Raw genomic sequence first — 15,000 nt, forward strand, 5'->3', positions numbered from 1 at the left:
AACTAGAAAGCACATAAAAAAAAAGTCGCTCGAGTGACTTCATAACTTTTTCTCTTCACAACCTACGTTGACTGGATGGGTGCCAAAATCAATTCAGAAATCTCAAGTCATTGATTAACATCTGAGCTAAATTCCAGCTAACAAAGTTTCTATAGCTCATTGTGCGTCATTCTGTTATCTCGTGCGGAACGTCGGCTAGGTTGACAGCTAATTGATGAGTCAACGGGGAGGAGAGCCGGGGCTGCCAAATATGGAAAAGGGCGCGTCCGCAAGAACTTGCTCCTCGTTGTTTTATTGGAGGGCGAGCTGAGATCGGCGGGGCCAGGCCGAGCACACCGAGTCCAACAGTAGGACGGCGAAGAAGAAGAAGAAAAAGTTTAATGACGACTTCCCTCCCGCAACAGGTTAGTGCGCGGGTTTCCTCACCTGTTACTGTGTCTTTTAGATTTCTGGGCAATGGAAGGTCCCCCACTCATGACTATAAGAAGCACAGACGCCGTGTACCTCTCGACAGGTGTGTTGTGGTGCTTGCGTGTGTGTTTTTACCGGTTTTAAATTCCGGTGTTTGTATGGTGTGAGCTTCTTTAGCTGGCTGCCAGGTAAAGTGGCTCGGACCGTGTCCTTCCAATCCCTACACATCTGAAATACACCAAGCTCAAGGGAGATAGGGGTTAAAGCACAGTGGGACACTGTCCCCATGTGTCTAATGTCCATGCGTCAGGAGGATGACTGTGAAGTTAGGTCCAGTAAGCCTGGGCTGTGTTCCTTGTCCATGCTGGCTTTGTTGGACCGGGACATGACTGCTCATCGCTGGACCAGTATTAGCTAGGCTCTCTCTATAGGATACAAACATTGTGTTGTTTTTTCAAAAGTTTTTATATTTGCCAGGAAATATTGTGACGTTGACATACGTGAGACAACTGACGACAGCTTGAAACGTAACTTTTATATTAGTAATACTTAATCACTATTACTAGAATCTGTTCTCCACACACACACACACACGCGGGCACGTGTGTGTGAAATCTCCTTCAGACTAGTCTGAAAATGATATAAACTATAATTGAACTGTCTGTATAACTTATTTCCTCACTTTCTCTCTTTCTTAATGTGATCAAAAATAATCTATCACAACGTTTCTCCCCGCCCCCTGTTCCTTTTTTCGATGCTGTTAAACCTGTTGCTCCATTTCTTTACCTGTTTAAACATTAACTTTGTGGGTGTGTCTGTGACTTAAGGAGTGCCTTCCTTGGGTTACTCAAAGTCAAACAAAGCTGTGTGTGTCTGTGTGTTGTGACGTGTGTGTGTGTGTGTGTGTGTGTGTGTGTGAGAAGTGGGTCAGTAACATCTGAACCTTTTCGAGTATCGGTTCCCCTTCTGTTGAAGACAAAGGTGAGAAATATTATTTTCGAATCAAACGATAGAGGAAGTCGCAGACAGTTTTCGGAGTTTCCCTATTTGAGGTCAACGGTAAAGCGCTCTAGCTATTAAAAACATTTTCGTAAAGCATCAGTTGAGCTGTTTAACTGGTCTGACCAGTAGCGAGCCTCTGGAGAGACTCTGGGAGCAAGCAGCAGCAAGCTAATTTGGAAGCTGTTACTCTGGGTTTGGTCGGCAGACCTCACTCATCCATCCCTGTTCCTCTCTGACTGCAGGGCTGACTCTTCTTCCTCTCCTCTCAGGATAACGTGTTGATTTCCTCACCTGCCAGACCGGAGTAGTGGATACCAGACCAGGTTAACCAATCCCAACACGACACAAGCACCATGCCTGGTCGGGCCGCTATTTAAGTGATTGTTGAATGGTTCATCCACGGACTTCCTGTTAGTATCACGTCAGCGGGTGTGTGTTTTGCTAATGGCCGCTTCGGAGCTGATCCAGGACACGGATGACACGCCGAACAACTTGGAGGTCACCTTGATCACAGTGGACCCCCCACCTCCCCTTCCTATGACTCACCTGGTCGCCAACGGCAACCTCTCCTCTTCCTCGCCCTTGTCGGGGGTGCCGCGCGGGCCGAGTGGCGCGCGTCGCCCCGGCGACCACAAGTCCGCCAGCCTGGAGGACTCGCGGAGCCGCCTGATTGGCTGCCTGCACAGCGGCCTGAAGCGTCACCGTGACTACGTGAAGATCGCGGTGCCCCAGGAGCGCGCCAACCGGCTGCCGCGGGAGTGGTGGAAGACGGGCGTGGCCTTCCTCTACGCCCTCTTCAACCTGCTCTTCACCACCGTCATCATCACCTTCGTCCACGAGCGGGTGCCCGACAAGTCGGTGAGCCCCCCGCTGCCCGACAAGTTCTTCGACTACATGGACCGCGTGCCATGGGCCTTCACGGTGACCGAGGTCAACGGGCTGATGCTGGTCGGACTGTTCTTCATACAGTGGCTCTTCCTCAAGCACAAGTAAGAACTCGGCGCACTCGCCCTCCTCACTTTGAGACACGGACTCACTCAAGAGACTCACTCACTCACTCGGGGAAGTGTGTGTGTGTGTGTGTGTGTGTGTGTGTGTGTGTGTGTGTGTGTGTGTGTGTGTGTGTGTGTGTGTGTGTGTGTGTGTGTGTGTGTGTGTGTGTGTGTGTGTGTGTGTGTGTGTGTGTGTGTCTGTCAGGTCTATCGTAGCGCGGCGGTGTTTCTTCCTCATTGGGACTCTGTACATGTACCGCTGTGTGACCATGTACATCACCACCCTGCCCGTCCCGGGCAAGCACATGGTCTGTGCTCCCAAGGTACGCACATACCGAGACACGCACAGAAACGAGAGACAGGGTGATCGTACATGCGACACAAAAAGACAGAATAATGGAGGAATGTTAGTGAATGGACATGAATGTTGTGCTATTACGAAGATCTAGATGACCATGTTTTGTTCAAATGTTTTTCCTCTCTCCACACATCTGTCCGTCACTCTGTCCAGCTTTACAACGACTCTACAGGGAAGATCTGGAGGGTTCTTCAACTGATCTCTGGTGGAGGTAAGAGTCCCTTGTAACCAAGACGTTCACATGATGCCGAGGTCATCTTAGGTTAAGAGGCAACGAATGCTAAGGGTAACTGGAGAGCAGTGAACTGGTTCTCTGAATCCATCTTCTAGGGGTAAACAGGGGACGGATAAACTAGGATACCTGCACACGTCGATGGAAAGCAAGACGTTTTTATCGGTATCGATAAACGACGCCACGTTACACAACGTTTGAAGGAGTTTGGATATTGGTTTCTGGCTTAAAGATTAAGTTATTGTGTGTGTCTGGTGCCAGACTGAATACTAAGGGACCGTGGAGCAATGTCTTAAGTTGGGCGTTCCCTTAGGATATTACCAATATCTTGAATTGTGCTTAAGATATTTGTGTTCTTTCGCTTCGTTCTAGAACAATATATTTTGTTTTAGGTTCATTTTGAATTGACAAATGTTTTGAGATGAACTCAATGTATTGGTATACGTTCCCCTATTATTAGACCATCATCTCTACTTGTATGTTGCTGTAGTACCTTTTATTAGACCATTATCTTGAGTTGTAGTACCTTAATACAAGACCATCGTCTTGAGTTGTAGTACCTTAGTATAAGACCATCATCTTGAGTTGTAGTACCTTAGTATAAGACCATCATCTTGAGTTGTAGTATCTTAGTATAAGACCATCATCTTGAGTTGAAGTACCTTAGTATAAGACCATCATCTTGAGTTGTAGTATCTTCGTATAAGACCATCATCTTGAGTTATAGTACCTTAGTATAAGACCATCATCTTGAGTTGTAGTATCTTAGTATAAGACCATCATCTTGAGTTGTAGTATCTTCGTATAAGACCATCATCTTGAGTTGTAGTATCTTAGTATAAGACCAATATGGTGAGGTCTACGGACTGAGGGTCTATGGACCCTCAGTCCCTGACTGTGGTGTCAGACCTTCAGAACTGACTGCCAGTGGTAGCAGTTTATTTCTAACCAAGATCTAGAGGGACGGTATAATGCCGACAGTAATGGTGGTGAATGTCTTGTCCCTCCAGGTCTGTCTCTGACCGGCTCCGACCTCATGTGTGGGGACTTCCTGTACAGTGGACACACCGTTATGCTGACCCTGGCTTACCTCTTCATCGCTGAGTGTGAGTCCTGCAACACACACACACACACACACACACACACACACACACACACACACACACACACACACACACACACACACACACACACACACACACACACACACACACACACACACACACACACACACACACACACACACACACACACACTCTGCCGCCGAACAGAACATGTACTGTTCTGCAACCTCATCCTAACCTCTTGTTACCCTCCTCACCCCTGTTTCCTTTCCTCTTGAGTGGTTAGCAACACACCACATGCTTCTCATTGGCTAATTACATTCACATGAGAGTGAGGATCTGATTGGCTGATGGCTGGAGGTCTGTTTGCCTTGGGCTGATAAACAATGTCTGGTGGAGCACGGGATTAAAATGCGTGTGTGTGTGTGTGTGTGCAGATTCCCCTCGGCGGCTGTGGTGGTACCGCTGGCTCTGCTGGTTGCTAAGCGCCTCGGGGGTGGTCTGCATCCTGGTGGGCCACGAGCACTACAGCGTCGACGTGGTAGTGGGGTACTTCGTCACCACCCGGGTCTTCTGGACCTACCACACCATGGCCAACACACACGTATGTACACACACTCCCCACACCATGGCCAACACACACGTATGTACACACACTCCCCTCACCATGGCTAACACACGCGTATGTACACGCACTCGCCCCACCCTGGCTAACACACGCGTATGCACACACACTCCCCTCACCATGGCTAACGCACACGTATGTACACACACTCACCCCACCCTGGCTAACACACACGTATGTACACACACTCACCCCACCCTGGCTAACACACACGTATGCACACACACCTACCACGGCATGTGACACCCCATGGCTAAAACACATATACACACAATGCACTCACAGAGTACACACACATACACTGGTAAAGACTTAAAGAGCAAGTGAACCCACTGTTTCAACTGGGACATGAACACAATGAGATTTTCACGACCTATGGGAACTTTGTAATACAATTTTAGTACTGTCCTTGTGTTTGAGCGTTTTAATGAGCGACGTTTGCATGGTGATTTGGGAGACTTGAAAAAACATAGGATTACTTATTTGAAAACTTATTTTAGTAAGTTATGAAATGGCTTAGATTGATCATTTTGTTGTTGACGAGCATGAGAGATGTATCACCATGTCCTAAGCAAATAGAAAACGTTTTGCGGCTCTCTGGCTCTTTAAAAGCCATCCGGAGGCAGCCATTCCTGTGTTCATATTTTATCATTAAATCATGTTGTCGTTGCTAATGCTAACGGCTAACATTGTGCGCAGGCACTGCGGCGGGCGCCCAACAACCTGCTGGCCAGGACCTGGTGGAACCCCGTGTTCAACTTCCTGGAGCGCAACGTCCAGGAACCGGTGCCGGTGGTGTTCTCCTGGCCCATCACCCTGCCCTCCTCCTGCACACAGCGCTACCGCAGCGTGGACACCTCCGCACGGGACGAGTGACGAGGGAGGGAGAGGGAGGGAAAGAGAGAGGGAGAGAGACTAGCTAGAATCAGTATTGTTACACTAAAGCTGTGGCTGGAGAGCGCGTTTTCATGACAAATGTGATGCTGGGTTGGAGCTAGTCTCGCAGGGCGCGCTCTAGCTGAAGTCGTGTTCTGCACAATGAACGGTATACAGTCCCTGGTCCATGCCCTTTGTCCCAGAGTCTGGTTCAGATAGGAGTAATCTTTCTCTAAAGGACCAGGATTACGTCGACCTGGTCCGTGTAAGAACACGTTGCTTTGTGTCCGTCTCTCTGAAGCCTGACAAAAGCCTGTCAAATATGGCGTCGTTTGGAAAGTAAATATATTTCCCAAATTCTGAGAAATACTTTTTGAAGAGCAGCTTAATCCTGCAGCCGACCAATAGGACACTGCCTTCTTCCCACCAATAGCAGACCAATGGCCAGTTGCCGCCTCCTCTACACTGGAACCAGTTGGATCGCGGAATTACCGACGAGCTAGCCATGTACCCCTGCTGCCATGGAGACGGGGATTCGTGCCAACCAAAATACTTTCTTGTGCCCTTTCTTTACCTCTCGTGCCAACCAGCCGAGAGATTCCTCGGCTCACTCGGCTGACCAACTATAAGGACCGCTATGAGGACTCTCAACCACGGCTCCTTTCTTAACCTGAGTGGGTACAGAAGACCTGACTGAGAAACCCCTGCCTTTGGATCACAACTTTTTAGAAACCCGGTAACCATTATCTTCACACTCCATGCAGAGTGTGGATTGAAAACCTGAAGCGTCCTGGTGACCATAATTTCCTTTTCCAGTCGTGTGTGTGTGTGTGTGTGTGTGTGTGTGTGTGTGTGTGTGTGTGTGTGTGTGTGTGTGTGTGTGTGTGTGTGTGTGTGTGTGTGTGTGTGTGTGTGTGTGTGTGTGTGTGTGTGTGTGTGTGTGTGTCAGCGTCTGGAGTGCTGTGCTGTGTGTGCTCACAATGACCTTCATAAATGCCTTAAAGCAATGCAAAGTATTAAGGAACAGTTGGTTCCTTGGTCTAGTAGTGCATCAGTGTTTCTATTTAAGATTAAAACTGTTATTGTTGTAATATATATGATGATGCTTCATTGTGTGACACTGTTGCCACCTTGTGTTGTTGTAAACGTAAAATGTTGAGCTACCCCTGTCACTGTAACATGATTGCAGAATAATATGTTGGACCTTTGGTTGTTTGTTTTAAATCGTTACTGAGTTCGTATAGTATACCCAAGATGTCTGCCAACTCTGTCCCTGTCAATTCCAATAGTACACCCAAAATGTCTGCCCCCTCTAGCCCTGTTAATTCCAATAGCACACCCAAGATGTCTGCACCGCTATCCTTGTCATTTCCAATGGTACACCCAAGATGTCTGCCATTTTGTACTATCTCGTGGTACGTGCTAGGATGCTGATGCGTTGCCACGGAGAGGGAACCTCTATAAACGTGCAGTGTTTTCGTCTCAGATGTACAACTGGAAGCTGCAGGGTCCAAATTCTGTCTGCGTTGCGTTCACAGTATTCTAAGCTCCAGACTACTATACACACTGTTTACACCAATGACACAGCAGCACAATTCTAATGTTAATGCTTGCATGCGGTACTTGGGATGCGTGTATGCCGACAGAGCTGATGATTCACTAATAAACTTGTGAACACATTGTATTATGAAACTGCACAAAGACCTGTTTCCTTTCTAATGCTAGATATTGAACCACATGATTCAGTAGATTCATTTTTACAATTGCTATGATTCACATGTGGATGAATAGTGTGAGTGTGTGACACGTTGGCTTGGGTATCTGGTTGCATGCGTCAACCTTTCTCACGTAAACGTACACGCGCATAATTACACATTTTTTGAAATTTGAGCTAATGCTTTTTTGAGAATCCTTGAAGTGTTGGAGCAAAGACGGAGTGATAGAGTTCTGATAAAGGAGGGATAGAGGATTGATGGAGGAGAGATGGAGGAGTGATGGAGGAGTGATGGAGGTGTGAGATGAGTGATTAGGGAGAGAGGAATGATCCTTTCATTTAAGTGAAAGGATCTCCACTCTGGTGAGTTCAGAGTGTTCATGTGTGGTTGTTATGGTCCCACGTAGTACCTCCTTATGACCAAAAGGGGGCGCCTTTTTAGGGTCACAAATGTAATTGTTCGAGAGCCAAGTGGAGTTATTATTCCATTATATTATTTTTCATTCTATCTTATTGGATTGAGTCATTTGTTGATTTTCTTATTGTGTGTTTTATTCTGTTTTGACCATATGTTTGATGACTCTGCCACTTGGAAGAGATATATAGAGAGCACAGGGAGTGAGTAGAGAGATGGAGCCTAACAGCCAGAGGAGGTCGAGAGACAGAACAGAGAGAAAGAGGGACAGAGAACAGAGAGATTTTAGAGAAGACTACAGAGAGAGGTGAGTGACAGAGAGAGTAGGGGGACACAGAGAGACAAAGGGAGCAATTAGAGAACTTGGTGTTTGGTAATTACAGGTTCAACATCTAACAACCTGAAGCAGTTGTTACACACTGCTGCTCCCAGAGTGTGTGTGAGTAAGAGAGCGGTGTGTGTCTAAACGCAGGAATCTATCCCTCTGAGGTGCTAATCTTTCCGTCACGCCTTTACGTGGGACGTCATCCCCGTGACTTTGTGTGTGTGTGTGTGTGTGTGTGTGTATCTGTATGTATCTATGTGCGTGTGTGTGTGTGTGTTTGTGCATGCGTGCGTATCTGTGTGTATGTATTTGTGTGTGTGTGTGTATTTGTGTGTGTATGTGTTTGTGTCTGCGTGTGCGCGTGTAGCAAAGTCTCCCCACATTTTTGAAACAGATGTTAAGGGGAAAATCACTGACCTTTGCTTCCTCTGTCTCTTTCTCTCCCTCCCTCTCACTTCCTCGTCTGTCCATAAAGAGGTGGAAACCCCTCATTAGCTCATCAGACACATGTCCTCCTATCTGCCGCCCCCGTACACCTGTATTCAGTCGATTCTACCAACACTCAGGCACTTTTCACTGCCTGGTATGTATGGAAAATTCACTGCATGTTGTAATGAATGGGAGTTCACTGCATGTTTGAAGGAATGGGAGTTCACTGCATGTTGTAATGAATGGGAGTTCACTGCATGTTATGTATGGGAGTTCACTGCATGTTGTAATGAATGACAGTTCACTGCATGTTATGTATGGGAGTTCACTGCTTGTTGTAATGAATGAGAATTCACTGCATGTTATGTATGGGAGTTCACTGCATGTTATAATGAATGAGAGTTCACTGCATGTTATGTATGGGAGTTCACTGCATGTTGTAATGAATGAGAGTTCACTGCATGTTATGTATGGGAGTTCACTGCATGTTGTGTATGGGAGTTCACTGCATGTTGGAATGTGTAGAAGTTCACTGCATGTTGTAATGAATGGGAGTTACTAAATGTCTGTGGAGTCCAGGACTCCATCAAGCCAAGCCAGGGATTCACAGACTACGATTCTAGAGTGACATCATATGTGTTTAAATCGTCTTTATTTAGTGACCTCCAGGCTGATGCAGCCTATCGTTGCAGTACAGTATTATGTTACACAGAGCTCAGTATAAACACCACCAGCCTATTGTCGATGGATCATGAACATAATAGGATGCTATATTATTAATATAATATTATACTGTATCACTTTATGAGAGGGTCAACTGTGGAATAGTTTTCTTTGTTTGCAGCTGAACAGATGAACTGGAGTTGTCCGGTAAAAAACACAACAGACCTCTGCTCCAACAGACAATCAACAGCCAATCAACAACGAAGCCATATTAAAAACAATAACAAATCCATTTGAAAACAATGTATAAATTAATGCATGACAGTGAGCGATGAAACAGCCTCCAGTGATTCGGATTCGGCGAAGGGCCATGCCCATTGGTCCTTTGAAGTTTACATCAAACTCCACCCACTTGAGTGATGTCATCGACAGGGTCCACTCTTCAGTGTGATGTCATCAACAGCGATCTGACCTTTCTGACCCCTCCTCCTCTCAGCCCTTAATAACACCTGACCCACACACACACATGTGTACACACACAAACACACACACACAAACACACACACACATGTGAAGAGACATTCGGAAAAAAATTGTGTGTGAGTGTCTTTGTGTGGGTTTGTGTGTGTGTGTCTCACTCTCTCTGTGTCTCTCTCCAGCTTGACCAGTGTGGTCTTCCAACCCTGGCCTTCTGTCCTGCTCCAGAGGGCGGGGCTATACCTGTGACAGCCAATCAAACAGAGGCAGATATGTGTATCAGCCAATTACACAGGGAACGCTACTGTGGCTCTCAAATAAACATGGATATACTGGGCAGGTTTCAGAATAACCAGTAGCTGACTGTGGTTGTAAGGGGCAGCTCCCAATAGAACCAGTAGACAACTGGTTGTATAATAATAATAATAATAATAATAAATGAAATTTACATAGCGCTTAATATGGTACTCTAAGACGCTTATGGGTCTTAGAGTTGTATGGGTTAGCTCCCAGTAGAACCAGTAGAAGATTGTGGTTGTACTGGGCAGCTCCCAGTTAAACCAGTAGAAGACTGTGGTTGAGCTGGTTCCTACCTGCTTCCTGTCTTCCTGATAAAGAGTTGAAGTCCTCCCACATGATGTCCCGTCAGCCAATGAGAGAAGGAGAAACACATATCTTCCTGGTTCCCGGGCGGGGCTAACATGACGGCCAATCGAGCACCTCGTACACTCCTCTGCCCCGCCTTCAGCTCGGCGACAGACAGGTACCATCCCCCTGACAGACAGGCAGGCAGACGGATAGACAGACATACAGACAGGGAGGCAGTCGCTAGTTACAACGTCCTTCTCTCTCCCTGTCTTTTGTGTACGTGGGCATATGTGTGTATGTTGTATTTTGTGGGTTATTGTGTGTTTGTGTGTGTGTCTTTACCTGATGAGCTTTGTACAGGGTTCCAGTCCAGGTCACCCTCTCTGTCTGACAGCCAATCACACACTCCCCTGTCCATGGAGCAGTGGAGCACTCCAGACGCTGACACACATACACACACACACACACACACACACACACACACACACACGCACACGCACACGCACACGCACACGCACACGCACACGCACACGCACACACACACACGCACACACACACACACACACACACATAGAAATAGATACACATGCACGCACAAACATAAATAACTAGTGAGAACAATAGTGAGAATAATATTGAGGAAAATAGCATTGGTGTAGTGTTATTTATTATCAGAGTATAGCTGTAGTTTCCTACCTGGGTCGTCTTTCATCTCTGCTGTGTTTCCAAGCTCAATGTCAAAATCAAACTCCCACACCTGGGTATTCTGACGAGGAACTACACACACACACACACACACACACGCACACACACACACACACACACACACACACACACACACACACACACACACACACACACACACACACACACACACACACACACACACACACATTGGTGTTGAGAAATATGTGTGTGTGTGTGTGTGTGTTTGTTTGTTATGGTGTGTATTATGCTTTGTGTGTGTGTCATGGTGTGTATTATTGTGTTTGTGTGTGTGTGTGTGTGCGTGCGTGTGTTTGTGTGTGTGTGTGTGTGTGTGTGTGTGCGTGTGTATTATGCTGTGTGTGTGTGTGTGTGTGTGTGTGTGTGTGTGTGTGTGTGTATGTGTTTGTTTGTGTGTGTGTTATGTTGTGTGTGTTATGGTGTGTGTCTTACGGTATGTGTGTGTGGATTTGTGTGCAAGGGTGTGTGTGTGTGTGTGTGTGTGTGTGTGTGTGTGTGTGTGTGTAATGGTGTATGTGTGTGCGTGTGTTATGGTGTGTGTGTTATGGTGTGTGTCTTACGGTATGTGTGTGTGTGGATTTCTGTGCAATGGTGTGTGTGTGTGTGTGTGTGTGTGTGTTTGTGTGTGTGCGTGTAAGGGTGTATGTGTGTATCTACTGTGCACGTCTCCTCTTGGTCGTTGGGTCAGGTCCTTGTTGATGCGGTTGTCCAGTGTGGTCGTCATGGCACCGCTTGAGGTGGTGGTTGGTATGGAGAAGCCGGTTGCCGTGGCGATGGTGGTGGGTGGTATTCTTTCTTTTGTAGTTGTTGACGGTGATGTGGTGCTAGTGGTACTTGCAATGGTGGTAGTTGTACTGATGGTAGTAGTGGTAGTACTTGGTCTTGGAGTACTAGTCGTAGTATAAATAGTACTAGTGGTTGGAGGAGGGGTTGTTGTAGTACTAATAGTAGTACTAGGTGTTGGACTCCAAGCTGTAGTAGTACTTGGTGTCTGAGTTGTGGTACTAGTAGTAATAATCGTAGGTATGGAAGGTGTATTCGCTGTAATAAAAGTGTGTGTAGCTGTAATAGCAGCAGTAGTGACAGTACTAACAAGGTCCGGTACTGTGGTACTTTCAGAAGTACTAGTAGTAAATATCTGTGGTGTAGTCGTAGTTACAGCGTTTGGGCTGATAGTAACAGCCGTTGTCGGGGTAGTTGTAGCCATGGTAGTTGCCACGGAGACCGTGGCTGTCGGGGCGGTGTTTGGCCGAACCAGAGTCCTACCAGTACTAGTAGTAGTACTGGTAGTAGTCATCATTAGGGTAGTTCTGCTCACAGTGCTCTTCCTGGTGGGGGGTGCGGTCGTGGGGGTTGTAGTTTTCGGAGGGGCTGGTTTTGTAGTCCTCGGTGTGGGAGGTAGCAGGGTAACCATGGGCACTTCTGTTGGAACAGAGGCCATCGAACCAATTGATGTTTCAGTTAATGGCAAAACAAGACACAACCACAGGAAAGATATACATCCATATAGATTGCCGTGTTCTCACACGCTGTGAAACTGCTGCGGTACACGGTGAGTACAAAACAGGGTACAACATAGTCTCTATGCTATTTGGGATGACGTCACAAGACGTCATCATGTTGTAGCGTTGACCAATAGCAGGCCGCGGTTCATTGTCGGGCGTGTGAGAACCGCTAGACCTGTTTGGCCTGAGTATTCTGCCCGCACTTGGGGGATGGGAGCCCATTGCAGCGCCACGGTTTGGTTGCGAAGCGGCTGTTTTGTTCTGCACAAACCCACCACTCTAGATTTGGTTGCGCGTACCCCAGGACTTTAAGAGGTAGAATAGCTGTACCTCTACAGTGGCGGCCTCTACACCGGCACTTAGGAGAGAATGGATTCAGGGCGCAGAAGGGGCGAGTGTCCTTATCTGGTGAGAGAGAGCGAGGGAGGGATAGAGACTGTTTTATATGGTGAGAGAGAGAGAATCATGCATACAAATAAACACAGTATATCAATTGTGCATAATGATTACGTTTAATACGTATACAGTTTTAGTATTCTTATTTATTATTCCTTGTAGTCACACACAAACACCACATAGACACCACAAAGACACCACACACACACACACACACACACACCACACACACCACACACACACACACACACCTACACAGTAAATTAGACCAGCCTACCTATACAGGTGTAGCGTCCTTTGATGTACACTAGCCTGAGGCCGTGGGGACAGTTACACAGGAAGCTGCCAAACGTGTTGACACACTTCCTGTCCCGGGGACACACCTCTCTCCTCTGGACACACTCGTCTATATCTGGAGGGAGGGAGGGAGGGAGGGAGAGAGAGAGAGAGAGAGAGAGAGAGAGAGAGAGAGAGAGAGAGAGAGAGAGAGAGAGAGAGAGAGAGAGAGAGAGAGAGAGAGAGAGAGAGAGAGAGAGAGAGAGAGGGAGAGAAAGAGATGGGGAATCTGCTAAATAAATGGTATGCGTGGGGGAACATGTGAGAGCAAGATTCAGTGTGTGCAAGCAAAAGAGAAATATGTGTGTGTGTGTGTGTGGGTGGGGGTTTGTTTCTGGGTGTGTATGTGTGTGTGTGGGGGGGGAGGTATGTGAGAGTCTGTGTTTGTGTACATTCCTTCCTAAGACCTTAAGAAGGAAAACATTCTTTCGTGTCAATCAACTCATATACTATTTTTCTACATCTAGAACTCTCTCTATCTATATCTACCTCTCTCTATCTCTCTCCCCATAAAAAATATCTATCTCTGTAACTCCTCAGCTCCATCGAGTGCCATGTTTGAACAAACGTTCTGTAAGCTGTTGCACTGAAGTGGGAAATGCCGATATTATAACCAATGGAAAGTCTCATAATTCAAGAATTGTTTGTACACTGATTATTTTCTAACTTTATGAAATGTAATGTCTTCACTGTGGAGAACATGTTGTTACTGTGGAGCACATGTTGTTACTGTGGAGCACATGTTGTTACTGTGGAGCACATGTTATTACTATGGGGCACATGTTATTACTATGGGGCACATGTTACTGTGGAGCACATGTTGTTACTGTGGAGCACATGTTGTTACTCTGGAGCACATGTTGTTACTATGGGGCACATGTTACTGTGGAGCACATGTTGTTACTGTGGAGCACATGTTTTTACTGTGGAGCACATGTTGTTACTGTGGAGCACATGCTGTTACTATGGAGCACATGGTACTGTGGAGAACATGTTATTACTGTGGAGCACATGGTACTGTGGAGAACATGTTATTACTGTGGAGCACATGGTACTGTGGAGCACATGTTGTAACTGTGGAGCACATGTTATTGTGGAGCACATGTTGTAACTGTGGAGCACATGTTGTTACTGTGGAGCACATGTTATTGTGGAGCACATGTTGTTACTCTGGAGCACATGTTATTACTGTGGAGCACATGTTGTTACTGTGGAGCACATGTTGTTACTGTGGAGCACATGTTATTACTGTGGAGCACATGTTGTTACTTTGGAGCACATGTTGTTACTGTGGAGCACATTTTGTTACTGTGGAGCACATGTTGTTACTGTGGAGCACATGTTGTTACCGTGGAGCACATGTAACGGCAAGTTGACGGGACAAAATGAGCTGTACACTCGAGCCTTCGTGTCTCACTGTTCCTGTTTGGTGTCAGGAGGGACACACAGAGAAAGAAAGATAGACAGACAGACGGACAGACAGACAGATAGACAGACCAACACAGGTGCGTCTGTCTGGTCCGAGGCGTAACCCTGGTGATGGACAGGTGCATCTGACGTTTCCCTTCACCACCTCACATCCATACTGGCAGTTGGCGTAGAAACAGTTTCTGGTATCTACAGACACACACACACACACACACACACACACACACACACACACACACACACACACACACACACACACACACACACACACACACACACACACACACACACACACACACAATCAGTAATTAAATGCTCATAGAAAGTTTAAACATATTGAATGAGGCCATGTACATGTGTGTGTGTATGTGTGTGTGTGTGTGTGTGTGTGTGTGTGTGTGTGTGTGTGTGTGTGTGTGTGTGTGTGTGTGTCTGTGT

The 15,000-nt window shown here is 46.7% G+C and overlaps 2 protein-coding genes across 5 annotated transcripts in view; one reads left to right on the forward strand and one right to left on the reverse strand.

The window, feature by feature from the left end:
* The first annotated feature begins 269 nt into the window (after window positions 1-269).
* Window positions 270-7,255, forward strand: LOC115529663 (phosphatidylcholine:ceramide cholinephosphotransferase 2). Of its 4 annotated transcripts, none has more exons than XM_030338589.1 (7): window positions 270-404; window positions 1,683-2,402; window positions 2,611-2,728; window positions 2,917-2,974; window positions 4,006-4,101; window positions 4,497-4,663; window positions 5,384-7,255. In XM_030338589.1, the coding sequence occupies exons 2-7, from the start codon at window positions 1,858-1,860 to the stop codon at window positions 5,558-5,560; spliced, it is 1,161 nt and encodes a 386-aa protein (XP_030194449.1). In that variant the 5' UTR covers window positions 270-404; window positions 1,683-1,857; the 3' UTR covers window positions 5,561-7,255. The 4 variants fall into 4 exon arrangements, with proteins under 4 accessions (XP_030194449.1, XP_030194451.1, XP_030194450.1 ...); XM_030338591.1 differs by having other exon boundaries at window positions 279-514; XM_030338590.1 differs by having other exon boundaries at window positions 279-404; window positions 1,656-2,402.
* Window positions 7,256-9,078: 1,823 nt separating this feature from the next.
* Window positions 9,079-15,000, reverse strand: part of LOC115529662 (nephronectin) — a 9,793-nt gene continuing 3,871 nt past the window's right edge. Inside the window, exons 5-13 of the mRNA XM_030338588.1 lie at window positions 14,632-14,751; window positions 13,076-13,210; window positions 12,733-12,807; window positions 11,555-12,319; window positions 10,868-10,948; window positions 10,514-10,612; window positions 10,177-10,357; window positions 9,745-9,826; window positions 9,079-9,615 (exon numbers count right to left, since the gene is read on the reverse strand). Of these exons, the coding sequence (XP_030194448.1) occupies window positions 9,529-9,615; window positions 9,745-9,826; window positions 10,177-10,357; window positions 10,514-10,612; window positions 10,868-10,948; window positions 11,555-12,319; window positions 12,733-12,807; window positions 13,076-13,210; window positions 14,632-14,751 (1,625 nt within the window). The 3' untranslated portion in view covers window positions 9,079-9,528. The remainder of the gene's footprint in view (window positions 9,616-9,744; window positions 9,827-10,176; window positions 10,358-10,513; window positions 10,613-10,867; window positions 10,949-11,554; window positions 12,320-12,732; window positions 12,808-13,075; window positions 13,211-14,631; window positions 14,752-15,000) is intronic.

Source organism: Gadus morhua, chromosome 17, assembly GCF_902167405.1.
Source record: "Gadus morhua chromosome 17, gadMor3.0, whole genome shotgun sequence".
Lineage (NCBI taxonomy): Eukaryota > Metazoa > Chordata > Actinopteri > Gadiformes > Gadidae > Gadus > Gadus morhua.